Below are 22474 nucleotides of genomic sequence, written 5' to 3'. Positions count from 1 at the left end.
AGATTTGTGGAATAAAAGTTAGGTTTTATTTTGAAATAAAAAGATAGCCACATGTCTTAGATAGACCCCATGAGGAATGTCGTGTAGTGCCTACCAATTCCTTAAAAAGCGATTTCTTTAAAATAAAATATTTCCCTTTGCTTTGAACTTTGAGCGTTGTAACTTTGCAATGTTGTTTATGCTCAAACAGCAACACTACACAATAACTAAAGTTAAAAAAGTGACATCATAATCACCCACTCCTTTGGGGGGGGGGGGCATCTTCCCCCATGTTACCCCTATTAAATGTTTAATTTTCAAGAAAAATGGCAGCACAAGCCAAAAGTTCACGAGGAAGAAACTCGAAAGACTTTTGTCCCATATGCAGCGAAAGTGGAGCTGTCAGGGCACTGTGTGTGCAGCACACCTTCAAAACCTATGGAATGTTGGTCCCGCCCCTTAGATCATTGATTGGCTCAAAGTTTCAACGCTCACGCACCCGTGTCCTCCGCCCTGCCCAGAAACGCACTCCAGTCACTCCTAATCACTGTCAACTATCAACGGCCGTGATTGAGAGCGTCCCGCGACTACAAACAATTATATCCTCTTTTCATGAGAAGTTTGGAGTTGCTGTCAAACTTGGACCTCATAAACCAACACTGGATTTAGCCTACACTTGAAGAAAAATAAGTTATTTTTATGTCAGCGTAAAGTGGAATGACTACTTAGCAAATCTTCACAAGGAAATACTAAACGTCACGAGGAATCGCAAGGATGTTTCTTTATGACCTTGTCGCACACGTCGACATATGTTTTGTGACTTTATAAACTATAACGTGCAACTTGTTGTTGCATTTAGTAAGCGGAACATGTCTCTCTTGTAAAGCGTTTAGAGTTCCTAACGACTTGGGAATTCTGTTTCTCTTCTAGCCCAGTAAAGTTCTTCTGCTGGGTTTTACTCAACTGAATCTCACCTCAGTTTAAACTCGTTTCATAAGCGGCCCACAAGGGCTTGGACGATTTCAGTCATGAACGTGCCAAGGTGCTCTGGAGTTTGCGCTATGATGAGACTTCTGGCGCTGGTTATACATGTTTTGTCAACGACAGCAAAGAGACACGTTGTATACTGGAACACTACAAACACACGGTAAGTTCACAATTACCTTTAATTCATACTCATCGTGTTGACTGTTTCCAATGAACCTCATTACGCAGGATTGCGGTTGCGTTCCCTGTGCGTAATTCAGCGCGCGATGCTCTTCGAGAGATCAGACCAGTGAATGTGAGGTGACTAAGCCCAAAAACTCTCCCAGATTTGTGTTGCTTCATGTCTGCAGCCTAAAACACACCTGCGCTTATTAAAGGGTTTAAATGTGGTAACGTGTCCTCCCATGCCTAACTGTTTCCACTAGCCAAACTTTGATGTATTAATCCTTAAAGGTACAATCAGAATTTTTTTCTAATTAAAGTTTTATACATAAAGAAAGAAATGAACAGCTTTTTTATGAGTTAATGCAAATTATGTACAATCACATGAGATGAGAAGAGTAAGAAAACATGGGGCGAGTTGGCTACTAAATGGGCGCTGCCATTTTTAAATCACATGACCATCATGGAAGATGATTATGGCTTATAATAATAATGTTTAATGCTGATGCTTTTCAGGCAGTTTACAAAGCCTCAGTAAATGTTGCAGCATTAAAGGCGCAGTAAGCGATTTCTGAGAATCATTGTTGAACACTGTTGATATCAGAGTGTACCTTTACACGACAACAATATGCTTAAAACGGAGAAGTTTTTCATTTGTGTTTTCCGCGTACAGACGACACCATTGTCAAAACGATCCCCATTCAAACAGATCTGCAAAAATGACTAAAAATGTTGTATTCTGCCAGGCCGTTGAAACACTTTAGACTGAAAACGTAATACGCATGTGCATACGTCATCGTCTTCAGAGATTCGCGTTTTTGTTGTTTACACAGAGACCGTTTTCAAAAACGTGCACTTTAAACCAGTTTTTAAAGGTTTGCGTTTTTTCGTGTAAATGAACGGCCAAAACGCATACAATATTTTACGTTTTTAGTTGAAAACGGTGTTGTGTAAACCTTAAATCAACACAAAAAAACACACCCCTCCCTTTATTGCGCTGGACATCTTTTCTAATATTAACGTCTTAAAGCTCTTGCCTGATCATAACCCTTTTTTTTCCATTGATATTCCTCTGACCTTTTCTCTTTTATAATGTCTCTCAGCCATCTCTTTTTCAAGTCTTTCTTCAAATCTCCCTCTCACTCACTCTCTTTCCTCTCCCATCATGAGTTGACACGACCCCAATTGCTGATTGGCTACAAGTTAGTTGTGGTGCTCGGTGTAATCCACTTTCAACAGCGTTTTTCAGAAATCACTTACTGCACCATTAAATGTGGAAACTGTTCCCCAATCCCTACATCTGAGTATGCCTACTTCCCTACTATATGGTTGTCAAAATTACGTCAAATGATTAGTAGTTTCGAATTGACAATATTTATAAATCGTTATGCAAAAAGATTCTGAAGTGCTCATCCATTGGACAATTTCTATCCTAAATGAGGCCATGGAAGAGGGTTGTCATTTATTAATGACAGTGAATGACGATGCAGCTGAGGTTGTAGGTCAAATGGCATGACGGATGTCCAGATTGTATTCATGCTTCATGCATGCATACTGTATAAAACATACTTTTAGTTTTAAAATGGTCAAAGAAGTTTGATCAACGATCAAATGCGGAATACTCTAACAGTGTGCAATTTCCAGTGGTTTTATTAAATAAAACTAATAAATAGTTTTTTTTAATTGAAATAAAGCTGAAATAAAATACAAATATTAGATGAGAAATGTTAAGTTTAATAATGTTGATTAGGAACTAACTGAAATAACATACATTTATTGTATTAAAACTAAATAGAAAAAAATAAAAAAAATTAAAACGCATTAAAAAATTACTAAAACATACTAAAATGGAAAATTTAAAAATAGAGACAAATTCTAAAACGGTAATAAATACTAGAATAGTGTATATATATAATGCTAAATTAACTGGCGATTTCAGACTCTGAAAATTAGATTGAATCTGAGAATGTCCGTTATATGGATGTTTGTAGAATGAGACTGGGGAAAACAAACAAAGAGGATCAAAACAAAATATAAATAAACAGCATTGGTGTGAAGCGGCAGCAGTTAGTAATTATCTTGTGTATCTGTGTTCCAGTTTCAATAATTGGGATCAAGGGTCAGATCTTTTGTATCTCAGCTATATGCTGTAAAATCCAATGCCCTCTGGCTCCTTACAGTCTGGTGAACAATTTCTCTAGGTTTGATCAATTAGTGCTGAACGTAGCACTAATTAAATAAATCAATGTTAATGATGTGTGCTAATCAGCTCTCTTCCTGTAGTGCCACATATCTGTCCTCTGTCTTGCTCTATAATAGTTTAATTGGTGTCATTTGACTGATGGCACGCTCACCTGCCACTCCAGGTGTTATCTCGGTCTGGATTGGCTGTGTGAGTTAAGGACAGTCTGGAGGGACAGCTGTGCTCCGCCCCTCTCGGAACAACTCGGACATGGGAAGCTCTCCATATGGACATGTTTTTCAGCGACAGGCCTCGTGTTGTGACGCGCAAATTGTTAACTTGAATCTGGTTTCTGTGTCATAGCTCATTAATTTCTCATCAGAGAAAAAGTAAAAAAAACATTTTCTATTTTTTTTCAGATTTGCTGTCTGGCATTCAGTTTATTATTCATATGATAGAGAGATTAATTTTCTTTTAGCTTGTGGGCTCACTGACGTACACAAACCGACTCTTGCAGTCAAGGTTGGTGTGTAGTCGTGTTTAGTCTTGTTACGCAGTGATGTGGTTTATTAACACAGATTTAGGTAAAGGCATCTGCAGACTAAACATTTGCAACTCCTTTGCTTCAAGGTTCTCCAGCGCTTCAAACAATGAACACATTGCACAGACATTGATTTGCTGTTTACACCAAATAGTGCAATATAACCAGATTAATGAGGCTCGGTTATGGATACATGAGCGCTGCGAGGTAGTCATGTAATTTTTCATCACATCAATACTAGAAAGAGTGGGAGAAACTAAAGACTTTTGGGTTTGTCTAGCTGTTGGTTTGGTGTGTATGTGTGATAAATATATATATTTTTCCTCCTCCTTAATCTCCACTTCTGCCTTTCAGTTGTAACTGAGCTGTGAACTGCTAAGAAACATGTTGCTTTTCGTTTATCAGTTGACGTTTTAGATGGCCTGCCAGCCAGGTGGATAAAGCTTATAATGTGTGCTTTGCTCTTATCTGTCACGCTCTCTCTGCTCGCTCTTTTATTTCCTCATGTTTTCTTATGATCTTAACCAAAAAGTTTGAAACCTGATGCAACGACTTAACTCACACTTTTTTTGTGCTCCCAAAAGAGATAGAAGACCAAAAAGAGATACAATTTGTACGAATTCGTACGAGTGAGTAAAAGGTGGCAGATTTGTGCTAATTCATACGACACTCGATTGGTCTAAACCCACGTGATGGGTAGGTTTAGGGGTGGGGTCAGGCGTAGGTCATTTGTATTAATTCTTATGAATTGCCGTGAGATCGGGTTGGATATTCTGAAGACTGTTCTGGTCACTCTTTTCCATACAATTGTATTGAATGACTGAAGCGTTCAAACTTCAAAAATGCTTCATAAAGTATTTAAGACTCTTGCACTATTCTAAGTCTTTGTGAGAGATACAGACCAAATATTTATTAATCACAGTTTTGTTGTTCTGTAGGGTATGTATATATATATATATATATATATATATATATATATATTAAAAAAATTATTAGATGTAAAAACTTAAAAATAAGAAATGTTGCCTTGGCCACTAACTGAAACAAAACAAGTTTAAGTTGAACTCAAATGACTGAAGTAGAAATATTAATAAAACTAAAACTAATAATGATTAAAAAAAAAGACAAACTTTTAAATTAAAACTTTTATATATAATATTTAAATTAATATAAATGTGACAATACCATCTAATTCTAAATATTAATAAATGCTGAAATAGTATATAAATATTACTAAAATATTAAATATTACTAAAAACCCTTCTAATGGGCTGTTAATCACTGTGACTCAATCATAGAGTCAGCGAACAGAACACACGGACTGAACAAATCTTTCAGACCTATTTTGCGAACTGGATCAGCTACTGTAATTAAGTTGAAAAGATCCAACTCAAAGGAAAGATTTCTTCATGAATTGCTGTACTGATGAGATTTTTAGAGAATAAGTGTATTTTTTTATTATGTTCGTAACACAAATCTATTGTATGTCTTCAGAAGATTTGGAATATAGTTTGGCCCACTTTTGTGATGCTTCTGCTGCATTTTTGAAACCTGAAATCTTCGTTTTCCATTCAACTGTATGGAAAAGTGTGACCGGTGCATTCTTCAGAATATCTCCAGAGAAGAAAGTCAGGCAGATTTTAGAGTAAATGACGACAGAACCATCAAACATCAGTGATATTAAACCGCTGCATTGTACAAATTCAACTTACCTTTTATATCTGTTTATGTGAGTGTATACAACTTTTGTGAGTCACTTACTCAACAAGTTCGAGCACATTTCTAATACTCTCGAAATACCAAGTGCCACGTTCTCAACACCTCCCTTTTATCTCTCACAGCTATGTGTTTTACTGCAAAAAAGAGTATTTATTTGAATTGCTCATCTTGAAATAAACAATCAATTAATACCCAAGGAACTTTGAATAATTTCAAACGCGTTTGTGCATAATGAAGGATTGTGTGTTTGCATGAGAGTTAATTCATGCGCACATCTACCCCCCATACACTCATCCCAAATACAACATAGTACGTTTTCTCCTTGTTTCAACAGCGAGAGGCGGGATCGGACCTCTCAGGCAGCACGGGGGCGGACGCACCCATGCGCATGCAAATTTAAATTAAAGCTTGAAGATCAACTGTAATTTTGCTCAATCAGGGCTGCCGTGATTGGACCCCTAAGCACGACTCGTGCTTGGCGAGGACTGTTTTTGGATAATCTCCCTACTACTTCTATAAATCATTAGCTACAAGAACCTGTGAACTGTAATCAACAAAACTACTCCGAAATAATCACACTCAGGCTCGCATTCAGAAGGAAGTATGAAAGTGAACTCCCTGCTGCTTTCGCTCGCTGGCTGGTTATTATGTGGTTGACTGTATAGCTGAATCCATCGTAGTGGATTATATAATTATCCATATGAGTGGAACTATATTTACTGCATGTTTGTTTTCGTCTGCCCGTAACCTTCAGCAATCTGCAACGCATTGTCATGAACAGGCATTTCCCGATAATACAGAATGACCTAAGAAATAGTTAGGTTGCATAAATCAAAAGAAAATGTTGCGAAAACAGGAAATATTCCTCAACCTTGTACTCGACATCCTCAACTATGTGCTTATCACATTTTTCCCTGCTGTGTAATTATGAAATATGTTCCGAGAAACATGCCCTCGCACTGCTAGATATAGCCTCAGCTTTTTAATTCGCATGTAACTTTTTTTTTCCATGGCACATTTTTCTCTCTTTGTATTGCAATATTTTACTTGGCTTACTTATGTGACTGAAAACTTAAATTGAAATTGCAAAATTTGTAACTGTGCATCTTTCAGGAGATGTTCCTTTTTCTTCAGTGGTCTCCTATCAGCCTGTACTGTAAAGGCCACCTGGCCCAGTGGGTATGAAGAGATTTTGGAGCTTCATAGAGGGACTTTACACACAGACTCTGTCCTATGGCTTGTTCCCGATTCGCTGAGGTCCAATCGGCTTCTTTGAAGAAGTCCCAGCCGATATAAGTTGATGAACTGAGCATGAAACGGATATAATCTTATAAAACGGGTCTTGAGCTGTGGAATTTGGCAAGACCTGGTAGGGATAACCTTTCAGTCTACCTGGGAGAAAGTCATATTCTGTCATCTGTTTAATATTGTAATTTAGTGATTATATGAGTTTCAGATTTCTCTGTGTGATTGTACAGGACCGGCTTCCTAGCCGTCCCGCTGCCCACAGCAAAGAGAGAGTTTCTATATTTTCTGCCTTGCCTGGATATTTGGCTAATACCCACCGCACCGATGTTATCAGCAAATACCCTCCATTATCTCACACCTCCACATTGGCCAAATGCGCTTCTCTCAGCGTGACCACATCAGTATCACTCACCAGTTCCCTATTCTTTACATGCCTGGTTTTGTGCACGCATGTATGCGCAAGCATGCTCCGTTCCGTTATTAGAGGCCGAGTATGTTGCCGGTCTGTATGCCAGCCAGTGGCCTGAATGTGTTTTTTGGGAGATAAATGAAGTTTTAAGTTCAATGTGTAAATTCAAATTTCTGGTGTCTGAAGAAATGGGTTAATATTTGTTAAAAGATCTTTGGAGCCACGGCAGTATTCTGCCGACTTGCAACCAAATTATGTTCTTGTGCCAAGACAAAACAGCCACTTGCTCCATAAATGAAACATTTAGGAGCTAAATTACTTTTTAGTTGCCAAATTATAGAATTGCTTTTGAAATACTTGGTTGTTCAGAAACTCTTCAGGTCATTGAGTGCTTCTTAATGTATCTTCTAACAATAGTCACTGTTAAGTGCTGTGATGAAGGGACATTGATGACACTATGATGATTTAACTTAACTAAAATGTTTTGTAGTTGTATTTAGTGTACTTTTTCCAATTTGATGCTGTCACTCTTGTGATCCTGATTGTATTTGCCTTATTAAAATCAAAAAAACCTATTTTGTAAAACTTTTTCTTACTTGATGGTTCTAACATGTCCTTACTGTGCTAAAAGATTAATCTTTATGTAAAAAAAAAAAACTTAAATATACATTTATTTATTTTTATAAAATCATGCTTCAGTTTCGAACTTAGTGATGGCTCTGAGGGATTATCTAATTGAGTGAGTCTCATTCAAATCTGTTTGAAAACTAGTTCATAACATAACGACAGTCATTTGTTTGCGAATCACACTGTCCATTGTTGCGTACAGGAAACACTGGAGATGATATGAGTCACAAAGGGTTTTAAATGGTAAAAAAAATATATATATTTTTTGGTTGCATTTGACAAAAGCCCTGACAAAAGCAGTCTCCTTGCTTTTATAGGCCTATGTATAAAATATATTTTATTATGCACAGTAAGCAGCTCAACTGATTCACCTCCCTAATGCTATTGAAGCGTAAAGACACTGCATGTGGTGATTGCAATGCAGGCATATTTTCACTAAGACAGGTTTTTGTAGTCATATTGTTGGGGAGTTGTTCACTCCGGTTAGTGTTTGATGAGGAATGCAGGGGTGGAAATGGCCATGGTTGAGGATTCATAACTGAGAACAGTGTTTTCTTCTTTTTCCACGGAACTTAACCTCAGGGTGCCCTCTTGAAAATACCTCCAACTCAGTACCTGCGCCAACACTTCAGTAGGCAAACTGAATTATTGCGGGATATGTGGGTTTTACTGTGTTTGTGCAATTGTATTAGCCTGGCTGGGAGATATTGCGTTTCTAGCATTGCCTGTTGTGAGGCATCAAATGTGGACCGGAAATCTTATTGTTTTGGCTTTCAATATTACACATGCAGAATTGTTTAAAGGAAAAGCTACTTTCTCTAGACACACACACACACACACACACACACACACACACACACACACACACACACACACACACACACACACACACACACACACACACACACACACACACACACACACACACACACACACACACACACACACACAGATGTGAAGGATGCTCTGTCTCTTTGAGGCTTTGATCTTGTGTGGTGTCCCCTTTTTGCTTCTAATGGACATGTATTATCTGAGAGACAGGGAGAGAAGTGCCCTGGCCTGATATACTGTTTAAGCTAGACCTTATATAGACCCCTGCAGCCTTGTGATGTCTGTCTGCGAAATTCCGACACTTTCTATTCCTCTTTTTCCTCCTCTACCATTCCATGACCATCATTTAAAGTGCCCCTATTATGCTATTTTAAAGTTTCCTAATGTTATTTGGAGTCTCCTACAACAGGTTTACATGCATCAAAGGTCAAAAAACTGTTTCATTTTCTCATAATATACATTTGCACGCATCACCACATTTTCAATGATTCTCAAACAACTCGTCAGATGAATCAATCTCTCTAAATCCCTCCTTTCCGCGAGCTGCTCTGATTGGCCATACAGCTCAGTCTGTTGTTATTGGTTAACCGTGTACAGTGGGCGCGTCGAAAACAAAAACGCCCATTGCCATAACGTCAGCTCTGCGTGTCCTGAGGCTTCCTACACCGTAAACTAAACACAGTAATGAACAATGATTTCGATTTTACCATATCAATGCGAGCGCGAGTCCAATGATAAAACACTGGAAGAACTATTCATTCAACCCGAACCTCCTTCGCAAGGACGACTCGAGCAGGACGTTTCTCAGTGATACACTACTCAGTTTGAGGTAAATTATGAGATGTTGCAACTGTAATTCCTCAGCATCAGCATTAACAAGTGCATGTCCATCAACCGATTATTTTACTTGTACTAATTTATTTTGAGTATTTTTTCGAATATATTGCGGAGAACACGTGGAAACTGTATCAATAACAGTGCATGTATGCAATGTACATTAGCAGAGCAAAAGCCTGAATGACAGATGTAACATAAACGTTGGTAAAAACAAATCTTTCTCCATGCTTAATCTTTCCTCAAAGTTGTGAGAACGATTAATATTAATGGACAAAATTATAGGTAATAGTATTAGTGGCCCACAGCTGATTAGCAGAAGTATTTCAGTAAGACCGTGATAACGTGCGTTAGCAGGAGACCAACACAATACAAAACTAAGTATTTTGAATACCATCTTTCAAGAGTAAGCGGTTTGGGAATCTTGCATTGAACTCTGAGATTTGAGAAGCAGTCGTCAGTAAAATAAAGGGAACACTGCAAAAGTTTAGGATCATACGGCTGTGGTATCGTGGTAAAGATTCATTTCAACCACTGATTCTTCACATGCTCGTCCTTGGGTAGTGAAAAAAAAAAATACTGGCTTTATCTTCACATTGTAGAGCACAGCATCTTCTCGACATGATGCTATCCAGCTGCAGGTTTGAGGTTCAAGTTTCCCTGGTTTTTGCGCATGCAATAAGTGGGCGGCAATATGCTAATGTTTCGTCTTGATGTCAAAACGAAACGGCTTATGACTCGTTTGAAAAACGATTCATTTCATTGACTCAGAGTCGACTCTTACTTTTGAAAGGCAATAACTTTATATACGGTGCACTTTCAGATTTAAAACTTTGCAAGATGTTTTCATTCACTTAGAGCTATGTTACATACTACATGAAAGGTAATTTTCAGAAATCCATAATAGGGGCCCTTTAATCATTTTCCATTTTAATTTTCTTTGTGTTGTTTTAGTTGTATCGGCATGAGCATATTTAAATCATACATCATCGTTCAAAAGTTTAAGGTCAGTAATTTTTTTGAAGTAATACTTTTATTCAGAAAGTATGCATTAAAATGATAAAAAGTAATCGTAAAGACTTTTACATTGTTACAAACAAATGCTGTCCTTTTGAACTTTCTATTTATAATTTCCACAAAAGTATCAAGTCTTTTCGGACTTCATAATAATAAGAAATGTTGCTTGAGCAACAAATCAGCACATTAGAATGATTTCTGAAGGATCATGTGACACTGAAGACCGAAGTAATGGCTGCTGAAAATTCAGCTTTTCCAACACTAAATTATAAATTACATTTTAACATTTCACATTACGGTTTTTAACTGTATTTTGGAATTTTTAATAAATGCATCCTTGGTGAGCATAAGAGACTTCTTTCTGAAACATTAAGTCTTACTGACCCTGAACTTTTGAACAGTAGTGTATTTTGTATATTCTTATTTTGGTGATCTATAATACATACTCTATATTCTGAACGAGAATTAGGCAATAAATGTGAAAATGTATGCATTTATATATCAGGTTTGTTGTGCTTTAAATACAGATTAATTGATAAAACAAACATAGGAATAAGGAATAATGTGTATTATGAGCATTTTCTTCTGTGAGTTTCCATTTTATGATGATAAATTATTTATTGCAGGCAAGAATAGTTATTGTTGTTTTCATTGTGAAAACTAAAGGGCCAATGATTGTTCACAAGAATTTTCCGTAAAGTAGCCTGTTAGCAATAGAAAAAGTTAATCATATACCAACCAATAGTCCAGCCTTTTTAATTAGCCTTCCTAGTTACTCATTACCAGAAAGCAAAACATATCACTATTTTAGTAGCTGTTATTCTGTCACAATATACCTGAGGAGGCCTTTAAATGTAGGTATGAGTGAAGAATAGGACAGTGTAGTGTCCTAACCCAATTGATTCAATCTTTTGTTTGTGAACAAACCTCGTGGAGGTCTATAGCTATCATGTTTGGGTGGGTTTTTTTGGCTTTGTTTTGTGACCTCGCGTGCATATAGTTTATGAAGGGCGATCTGTCTATCGGTGAACGCATTAACATTTGTGGTTGACTAAAGGGTAGCAGTGTGTGTAAAGTGGGCGTGCGTGTTGATTTGTGGTTCAGACTCTTATCTTGCTGTCAAACCACTTCTTTATTCTTATCATATTGTTTGATTTCCTCCACGCTTTATCTTGCAACTTGAAAAGTAGTCATGTGCTTATCTGATTCCTGCATCACCCCCTTGAAGTCAACATGAAATCAAAATTGACCCCGTTTTCTTAATCAATGCATGTTCTTGGTCTTATTGTGAATGATTCATCAGTGCATGTTCTTCCAAACAAAAAAACAAACTTGTCTTCATAATTATGTTCTTCCTCTGAAACTACTTTCCTTACTGATGTCACCGAGACCTTAGATCCAATAAATTCCTGATTGATAAAGTCTCACCTTAATTTCAATCTTGCTGAATACTTTCAGACATTACAAAAGAAAGATGGAAGAACATTTCACGTTAGCTTGAAACATACATGGGTACATTGTTGACTCCTATTTTATTCTACAATTCATCATTCCTCCTCCTTTTTATAGTCCATACACTGGACATCCTGCTAATCCACCCTTCCCTGCATCATTTCGATCTGTCTTCCCTCTCTCTGCTGAGAAGGAAAAAACATTTATGCCCATTCTGAATGAGCAGAAAGAAGGCAAGCACATTATGTAGGGATGTCAGGAAGAGAATCAACAGTTTTCAGCCCCTGCATCGGTTGGGGAGCCCCTCTGGGGAAGAAGGGGTGAGGTGAGAGGAGGAGAGGGAGAGAGGAAGAGATGTCAGCAGGTATTACTATCACTGTCACTGTGCAGTCGTGGAAAGAAACGCACTCATCATGCTGCTTACCCTAAAGGGAGGACATTTCGAGAATGGTGTATATCATGAAATTACCATATTGTGAGTTTGTAAGATTTGTGTGTACATTTCTAATATTTTCTTTCTTTTTCAGTAAATGGGTGTAAATGTGAAAGGGTTTGGTTAGTTGTAGGTAAATTATTGTAGTGGTCTTTAGATCCAGTATATATTTATCCATATATTGTAGATGTCGCCTGTACGTCTCCAATATGTCTTTTAGGGGGTGTTCACACTTGGCGTGTTTGGTGAGATTAAAACGATCCCTGGTGCGATTGCTCTGTTAGTGTGGTTCATTTGAATAGGTGTGAACACTGCCATCCGAACCCTGGTGCTAACCAAAAAGATGGGTCTGGTGTGATCGAATGAAATATGAACGCAACACGGACCAAAGACATGTAAACAAACCAAAAATGGGACATGTCCCAAGATGTGACCCTAAAAGGACAGAATGCTCACGAATACCTGTTTTTCCTCGTCATAGTCGCAATGTTGTCCATCACAGTTCGGTACAGGCATCAGAACCGCGTCTTCTCGCATTAGATCACTTGTGTGTGTGTGTGATGGAAGGATTCCTGTCACTGTTTTGACGACTCCACACATTTTATAAGCTCTTCATGAGATCTCAGCTGGTCGAAATACCACCACATGTAGGCTATACGCACACACAACGAGGTCATTAAACCCAGAACACAGTATTGTTTTGGATGTTCGGTAAGTTCCATCGTGAAATATACTCCATAAAAGCAGACCAATCAGGTTGATATGAACATATCCATATGCCTTTAGGTTCGGTGTAAAAAAATGCCAATCTGAACGCTAAGCGGACCAGGACTACATTATTTTTTATTTCATTTTTTGGCCCGGACCAAACGAACCAAGAGAACTGAACTACAAGTGTGAACACACCCTTAGAGAGCGCTTCATCTGGAAAACATCTGTGTACAAACATCTGATAAACATCTTTAAAAAAAGCAGTTTTACATACATTCTAAATCATAAACATCTTAACAACATTTTCTAAATGTCTGTATAACATCTGACAGGAATGACGTACTATGGTAATGACATTCTAAATTATTAGAGGTAATTAATTTGAACTTTTTACTGTATATAGGTGTGAACTTTGTGTGTTAGAATCTTTGTTATTGTTTAATTATACATGTGTGAGGATGTGTGACTTGTAATATGTTCTTTATATATTGGGGCGTTTGTGTCTATTCTTTCTCTGAGTTTGAGTGGAGTGGGGGTTTTGGAGATACCTGTACAAGTGTCTAGAGTGGCATGCAATGAATGCTGGTTTCTTGCGCATTACTCTAACGCTCGCTGTGGCAACGCCGTGTGTGCCGGGGTTCAGCTTGTGTGCACCTGCTGTTCTGGGTGTGTTCTTCTGATAGAAGTGTTTTGATAACAGTTTCAGTTCCTCAAACCGGCAGCTCACGATTCTCCGGTTATTAAACAGATTTGTCCTCTCTGTGTTGAGGCAGAGCACAATCAAAGCAACCAGTGCTGATGACAACTGGGTCCAATTCATCAAGCAGGTTTGGCGGTTAGTGTCTGGAACACACTAAACAGATTTCCTGCAGAGCCCCCCGTACCGTTTCTCCTATGGTTGGCAGCTTTGTCATCATTATTGTGCATTGAGCCATTCTGAGATTGGAGTTTATTCAAATTTTCTATGAGCAGGTAGTTTTGGAAGAATTAATGTAATCTGCAAATTCTTCAACATTGTTATGATGCTTGTAAGATGGGGCATAGCATTATATTTACAAGTATATTCATCCCACCACACAATTATTAGAAAACTATAAATTCCCATTCATCAATGTGTCACACGATTTGAATCCTTCTTCGCCCCTGCTTATAACTATGAGGTGGCAGCTGTATTGAAGATGCCCCTTCGGATGAGTTTTGTAATGTTATCTGAAAAGACGGCATCAGACTCTCTCATTGTTCTGGCAGTAGCTGCTTGTCTGTAATCCTAAATTAAGTGGATAATTCGCTCTCTGCATGGGGTGTGGGAGAAGCCATGGCTACACAACATGTTCTCCTTGAACCCACCCTCGCCCTGCCTCCCCCACGGCTCGGCTGTTGTTCAGTATTGTGTGGGCTGTTTAAAAGAGTTTTGTACTTGGAGTGCGTCCTCCTGTTTACAGACAGCTAATGGTGGCCTTGGTGCTTCACTTCAGCCAACTAATTCTGGATGAGTTTTAGTTATTTTAATGTAAAGAGATATATACGATGAATAAAAAAGTGCAGTAAACCGTAAGACTACTTGTGCTATAAACTAATTGTTTAAATTAAAATAATATGATAAATGTCACTTTGCAATTTCTATCAGCTTAACAAACTGTTTTTGTAAATAGCTAAAATAACTGGAAGCGATGACACTGAAAACTTTGCTTTTACAATAAAAATAAAGTGGGTTATTTGAAATGAATTTATAATTTTGTTTATTTTAGTTGTAACATTAATATTTGATTCATTATTTTTCATTACACTTTTTATATTTTTATTTATTGTTTGTTTTATTATTTTCATTTTATATTTGAGATTTATGTATAATTGTATTATTATTCATATTTTAATTATGCTTTATATATTTTTTTTTTCTTTAATTTATTACTTTTTTAATTTATTTGTATTTGATTGTAATTTTAATTTATTATTTATTTCATTATCATTTAAATTGTCTATTGTTCTACTTATCTTATACCTTTTATCAGATCTTAAGGTAACACTTTGCTTTTTTTGTTAATTGTTTTCAGTTTCTCCTTTGTGTTACAGAAGAGTAATGTGTGGTTTGGGTTCTTGGGTTTTGTGTGGGGCCTTTTTGAGCCTTTTGTACCATGTGTGCCTAATACAGGCTGTGGATGCTGCTTTTTGTGTGGAGCAAGTTCTGCTCTTTGTGCGGCTGAGGCCTTTGTGACCTGATCATGTTCAGAGGTGCTTGGCTCTCCTCGGGTTCTCCGCCTGGCCACCGCACCACAAAGCTCAAGGCTGCCAAGCACCAGCACTCTTTCATACCCTTTCAGCTCACGAAAAACCAATCCGAATTTGAATTTGAAACGTTTTGACAGAGAAAGATGGAGAGTAGGGGCTGAGGGAGAGATAGAGAAGGTTACCAGGAGAGAATAGGATGAGAGGGAAGAAGGAGCGAGAGAGAGAGAGAGAGAAAAAAGGAGTGTAAAAGAGAAAGGGCAGTTTTGTCCCATGAGATTACAATGCAGTGACCGTGAAAGTGCTTAAATAAACAGTGTGTGAGAGAGGAAGAGCCAGAGGAGGAGAGACGGGCATTGGGAAATGGAGACGAGCTTGAGGGAGGGAGGGAGGGAAGGAAGGAGAGAGACAGAAAATTGTTGACAAGGAAATGAGTCTAGTGAGTGGGGGAGGGAAGTGGAGGGTGAAGGGAGGGACGAAATAACTTTATTAAAAAGCTACAAATTCCACAAATTAGAGAATTAGTGAGAGAGATGAGAGGACCAATGGAGACGGATCCCTCCTCCACTTCAGGAATGATAATAGCTATTCTAGTCGACTATAGTAGTCGTTCGTTTAGCCATTTGTCGACTAATCGCATGTGTATATGAATTTAATTACTTGTATATACTGGGAGTGGAATATATGCCTATTCCACGCTATGCACCTAGTTTTGGTTCATTTATGTGATTCACTGCTCTTCAGGGAGACCGAGACGGTTTATTAAATTTCAACTGATCCATAAGTTGCCACAAGTTACAGTCTTTTAAGTTAAACGTATGACAAGGTACAATATACCATAAATCTACCCACTAACGAAAGAATGCAGGACTCAATTTTTACAGTTTCTAAGGGATATACGAGTGCTGCTTACTTGTGCAAGAGTCTCAGCCATGATGCTAAGCTATTTGCCAGGGCATTGCTATGTGGTTGCTAATGTGTTTTGAGAGGTTGCTAGGGTGCCGATAGGATAATTGCTGAGTTTTTAGTTACTGGCAAGTCAAAAGAGCCCATCAAGTTTCTTGATATTCTGGTCTCTATAGGACTCAATTCCCTCCATCAATGTCAGATTAGGGAATGTTTTAGTGCCTGCAAAACTCCACTAGCATTTATGAAGAAGAGGAAAAAAGAGCTGAAAAATTAAGTTGTTGCTTCACAGGTGGACTGCCAGTGAGAAAATGGACCAGGAAGTGAGAGACAACATGCAGCGTTAAAAAAAAGAGAGAAAGAGAGAGAGACATCTGCGGGAAGGAGAGGCATAAAAGAGGCAAGAGTTCCTAGCCTATCTAATCTCTGACCCACTTTCGCAATGATGGATGCCCGAAGCCAGCTCAGATTTATCGTTATTGCTTATTTGCTTAGCAGGCGCCCTTTTCAGCGCGGAGCGAGGTTGAACACTGGAGCATGTAAACTCCGGTGGCTGCTTGCCCTAACCCACTTACCGGCGACAGCTGGGCCTGCAGACAAGAGAGGGGCTCGTACACCGCAGACCACTACAGCAGACACCTGTCTCTGAATGCACTTTCCATTGTGTGTGCTTTCCTTTCTTGATTCCTTTCCTCATCTTTCCAGACCTTTTAAAGAACCCCCCTCTCCACGTAGGAAAGGCACTGCCGGCTGTGGCAGCTAAAGGAGGAAGTTGTATTTAAAGCGTAGGCAAAAAGTTAGTCAGAACAGTCAGAACCATCATTAGTGTGAGGTTTGGAAGTGGTGATGGAGGAAAGGGTGGGGCGCAGAGGTCCTGGCGGAGCTCCCCGCTCCAGATTGGCTGACTCCCAGACCACTGTACCTCTGGCTTTACATACCCCCTGACACCGAAATGCACAGATTCACATACTGTATGTTCATTTGCCCAATATAAGAAATACTGTATATGTCGCCTTACATTTAGGGCCCTATGGTTTCTGGGACGCAGACAAAGCGTACATCTGGCATAAATGGCACAGAATTTGGCAACATTTATTTGATTACCACCACCATTTCTTAATAATAAATTTGTATTAAATCCTACAACAAAATCCAGAAATATTCATTCAGATAACAGAATTTCATTAGGTACTATTATTGATTACAAATTTTAATAAATTAAGTTGTTCAAATTTAATGAATTATGAGGTCCATTCTAGTTTTGTTTTGGACCCCATTAGTGTCAGCCTCAGATGTCAAGCCCATGGACTTCCCATGGAAACTCCATTCACTGAAGGTCTGATGCATATGGCACACTAAAGTGGAAACACTTTCATTAAGGCAAAAGTCTAAATCTGATTCGCTGACTTCTACAGTCTGCCAGTCAGGAAACAAAAGCAGCGATTGCAAGTTCCGGGATTTCAGCAAAGAGCGCTTCAGATGAGCAATTGAACACTGCATTAAATAATGGCGTGATAAATCGTCGCTCACCTCACATCAAAAAAAAAATGCTACTATTCAGGAAATAGATTTGTATTTTATTTTTTAAAATAATTAAAGACAGCAAGTTGATACTTTATGTATGGTTGGACACTTGCATATGTCATTATATTTGTAACATTTGATCAAAATCAAGCTCAAATGGAGTTGGAATGTTTTTGACCAGAGAATTTCACACATCATTTTCACACAGAATTTCATTACAACTGCCGCATTTGAGGCAGTAAGTGCATCGCATTTAGGGCTGCACAATTAATCGAATTTGTAATTGCGATTACGATTATAGATGCCACGATTACGATATCGTTCAAAGCCGAAGAAAAGAAGAAAAGAAAATCCACTCTGCGTATGTGTGTTATTTAGAGCATAATTATGTTATAAGAGGCAAATTAAGACTACTTCAGAAAATCCAGCACAATATGACATACCAGGCAGTGACGTAAGTGTACGCTGAAATAAAAATACTTTCACCTTTCAAAAACGGACTTTACTGTCCTGTCAGCCGTTATACTGTGCTCGTAGCGCGCACTCTTCAATTGCACGAGCAAATGCGGCGGCGCGCGCTGTGTATCACTTCACTGTATAAAGTTCAAAAGAAACTACGAGCATGCAACGTCGTTACAATGTAAATGAGTATGTCACGAAATAAAAGTAAAATACCAATAAATCACGTGTTAGCTGAGAAGGATTTGCATGCAGGTATGATTTTCATTCTATTCACCAGGAGCTGTTTCATTAACAGTTCTTGTTAGTATTGTGTATTCACCATGGTAACTGTCGTTTCCATAACCCCAAAATGCCACTTTATTTTCACTTTGTGTTATTTCTTATATTTTTAAATGACTGTGGTGGCTCATATCAACATTGTATTAACAAAAACTAGTTTGGGACTGCTATTTAATTGCTTTAGCATAGTCCTAATGTTTATCTATTAGTAGTCTTTGCTATTAGTCATTCTTACACACAAGTACTGCCCCCCTTTTCTTAACATAAATTGTGTGTTAACAATATTTGTGTAAACATGTATTATAATACACCTATATATATTCAATGTAAATTGTAATAATCGTAATTAATAATCGCAATTACAATTTCAAGGGAATAATCTGCAATTATGATTTTTGTCATAATCGTGCAGCTCTAATCGCATTACGTTTTCATCAACTTACAGGTTCTAAAGTTTATTGTAGCTATGTAGGTGCTCAGTTTTTTTCTGTCAGTTGGCCAAAATCTCATGTAATAAAAGTTGAAGCAGGTACAGGAAATGCACTATTTTCTGAGCTTTGCTGAAGTTTTAGATTCCTGAGTGATTTCATTTTATAAGTTTGTCTTGGCCAGTTGCATGAACATAGCATGTTATAACAGTGTTTTAAGAACTAGTAAAAACTAGTAGTTAGTTAGGGGTAATCATTCTTACTTTTCGGTCTCAAATTAGACCAATCTAGGTTTTTATTTACTTAAAATGATGTCCAGTCTTAAAGAAAATCTGATCACTAACTTGTAAGACTAGTCTTAGCAGTTTATGCAACTGACCTGGTGTCTTCTCACATCTATAATTAAAGCTCAGGTGAAGTGCTTTACTCAGAATGGAATATCTGAGGCATATCCAGGTAAACATATAAAGTACCGCAGGTCTGATATTGTTGCGGCATTTGCACACCCCTGAACATGCCGTTGAACTACATAAAGTTGTGAATAGTCACTTCACATGTCAGTCAAACAGCCTCTTCCTGAATAAGTGGGCAGACCTTAGCCAATTGCAGCGACTAAAGAGCAGAGACCCTATGTCCTCAAGCAAAGATCTGGCTACATGAGAATATGACCCCATTTACTTTCCTTGTATAACCAGAATCAGTTCAAAATCTGATCATTTGTTCCACAGAAGAAAGTTAGTCGTGCAGGTTTGAATTGACATGAAGGTGAGTAAATTATGACAGGATTGTCACTTTTAGGTGAACTATCCATATAATTTGTGCACTTTCCCAAATGAGGCTCTGTTGTGCTCTGTTGATGTTTTATTGGTTTATAATGAAAAACATTATTATTATTTTTTTTATTTGTTTATTTTTTTTGCTCTTGGGTTTTCTTTAACAGCCTAAAGTAGGTACTAAGTTTCTTTCATGGTATTAAATTGGTTTTAAAAAAAAAGCCTATAAAGGAGCCTTTAAATGCTTTGGGTTATTCACTGAAAAGCTATTATTTTATTGTAGGTATTAGCTTTATCTCTATTCAGCAAGAAAATCAGCCAGTGTCCACTTCAATAGTAGAGCATCAGCACCAAGGTTCGCACCGAGTCTGAGAAGGCCATTGCTAATCTTCCTCTTTCAGATCCTGACTTATGCACGCACATACCCGTACACACACACACACACACACACACACCAACCATGCTAAAGTCATCCCCTCCTGTTCTTTGTAGTACTGTGGGTCCTGCTGACTCTTGGTGAAAGGGGCGCTGTGCTAACAGGCAGAAAATAGACCCGGCTCTCTGTTTGAGCTCCGGCCTCAAGAGCCCCGAGGCCGCACCGTTGCCCAGTGATAAACGCATTTGAAAACAGAGGGCACACAAAGTCTTCCAGTGCCTGGCTAAATGCTAAACACCCCCCTCATTCATCCACATACACACGGTGAATTCCTTTTTAGACGCCTTCACAAACCTATCTCCAGCAGCTCTGCTGAAGAGCAGCCAACCTCTGTGCCCCAAGCGAGCCTGAGCTTCTCTGAGCACAGAAATGGCTTTTCACACACGTTACACCGCTGCATGGTGATTACAGGAGCATGTAGGTCACTCTTAAGCATCTGCTCGTATTAGCTTGAATGGATGAACGAACAAGCCTAATGAATGAATTAATGAATTGAATTAAGGAACAAAGGGTCTCATTTGCTAACCATACGCGTGTATTTGAGCGTGAAACCTGTGTTAGATCGTTTTCATGAAGAAATTATGATTCAATCAAGCTTGTAAACATTTCTACATTTAAATAATTTCAGAAATGATAAAAAATGTACACAAACTAACTAATTCTTGATGCCCATTCTAAAATGTATATTTTGATATATTTATAAAATCTATATATTGTCCGCACAATTACAAAATAAATGCAAAAGCAATTAAAATATCATATGGAATATATTGTAAATATTTGCTTTTGCAAAACTATATGCAGATTTTTAGTTCTTACTTGGGATGCTATATACAGAATAAAATATTTGGATTTGGTCTCAAAATAATTGTGATTCTTAAGTTAAAACAGTAACATTGACAGATCTAAAAATGTATTGTAAAATCTTTTTTTTTTCTTTGGACTTCCAGCACCCTGCAATTGTTTTTATTATCATGTTTTTTGCAATCTTATTATTATGTTTTTTAGTAAATGTTATTTTTATTGTATATTTATTTTAATTCTTATAAATATAATTATGATTTATTTAGATCACTGATCTTTTAACAGACCGAAGCCCACATTTACAAACACATTCATTTGGAAGCAGAAATATGGCATTTTCAGCATCATTATTTTATTTTTTTACACTATCCAAAAGAAATTCCCATGCGTTTGTTTTTATGAAATGCCACAGACGAACAAATACAGCTTAGCTCAGTCAGTAGTGTTAATCTTAGTCAAGTTCTCCTCCGCATAACGATGGAAATTAATTTTCTGGGGTGTTGTTACAGTTTCCCGTGCCACAAAAGCCTTGTCCTGAAAAATGTTGAAATCAATATCTCGAATTGCTGCACCTGCAGAACAACCTTGTTCTGTCCTCGCAAAGGTAACTATGGGTTGGTGCTGTTCTTTCAACTGAAACTTAAGCGGTCCGTAGCTCCAAATGAACCTTGACTTATCTCACTCACAAACTTTTGAGCATTACAGTGAATAATACATTACTAGCGTGAGGTTGTTTAGTGTGTGCGGAAAGCCAGCACCTCACAGGAAACAAACTAAGCCCCTAACCACATGTGGCCCCACACCTGGTGCCTTTGGAGAGATAGAAAGAGCCACACAAAATGTTGGCACCCAAAAGGAAGCTTATGGTCAGGAGTCCTGTTTGTTTTTGCTTGTGTGCGCGTTTCCTCCGCTACACTTTGGAATAACATCCATTAACAGAGGGTTTGGATCCTGCTTCCCAACACTTTTAGGAAAGAGAGGGAGGGAACGAGACCTAAAAGAGACCAAAATTACCGATTCAAGAGCATCATATAGAGTAACGCACAGGAAATGGTCAAAGAAAGAATGAGATTAAGGAGCAAACAGGGGGTACCAGATGGCCAAAGTGGGAGCCCAAGGTGTTTGTCTGAAGAGCCTTAATAGTCAGGTTAGACACAACATGGCTGAATGAACAAACACGCACACGGTCTGAAATGGTTGAACACATCAGAGCCGCGGGTGAGGAGCTTAGCGCCTGTTGGGCTAGCGCTGAGGCTAACATGGGGTTTGGGGGTGTGCCACATGCTGGAGCTTAGGTGGGTTTATCGCAGGAGGGGGCAAAGGGGAAGGACATATTTGTGGCAGAGAGCCTCTTTTTTTTATAATGAGGCAGTTTAAATGTGTTTTTGGATTTGTGATGGTTATGGAAGCTGTGCGCGGCTGCTTCATCTGGCTGAGAGTCCCTTAAGTCTTCCTGATTTTCTCTGCATAACTACTTTGTATTTAGTGTTTACTAATCCAAAAA

The 22474-nt window shown here is 38.2% G+C and overlaps 1 protein-coding gene across 1 annotated transcript in view; it reads left to right on the top strand.

The window, feature by feature from the left end:
* The first annotated feature begins 494 nt into the window (after window positions 1-494).
* efna4 (ephrin A4) overlaps window positions 495-22474 on the top strand; it is a 50073-nt gene continuing 28093 nt past the window's right edge. The window contains exon 1 of the mRNA XM_077211233.1: window positions 495-1126. Coding sequence (XP_077067348.1) covers window positions 1008-1126 — 119 coding nt within the window. The 5' untranslated portion in view covers window positions 495-1007. The remainder of the gene's footprint in view (window positions 1127-22474) is intronic.

The sequence above is a fragment of the Siphateles boraxobius genome, unplaced genomic scaffold (genome assembly GCF_051911475.1).
Source record: "Siphateles boraxobius isolate OS27281-9 unplaced genomic scaffold, OSU_SipBor_1 12, whole genome shotgun sequence".
Lineage (NCBI taxonomy): Eukaryota > Metazoa > Chordata > Actinopteri > Cypriniformes > Leuciscidae > Siphateles > Siphateles boraxobius.
Note: the sequence above shows the minus strand (reverse complement) of the source record. Positions and strands in the feature narration are given on the sequence as shown.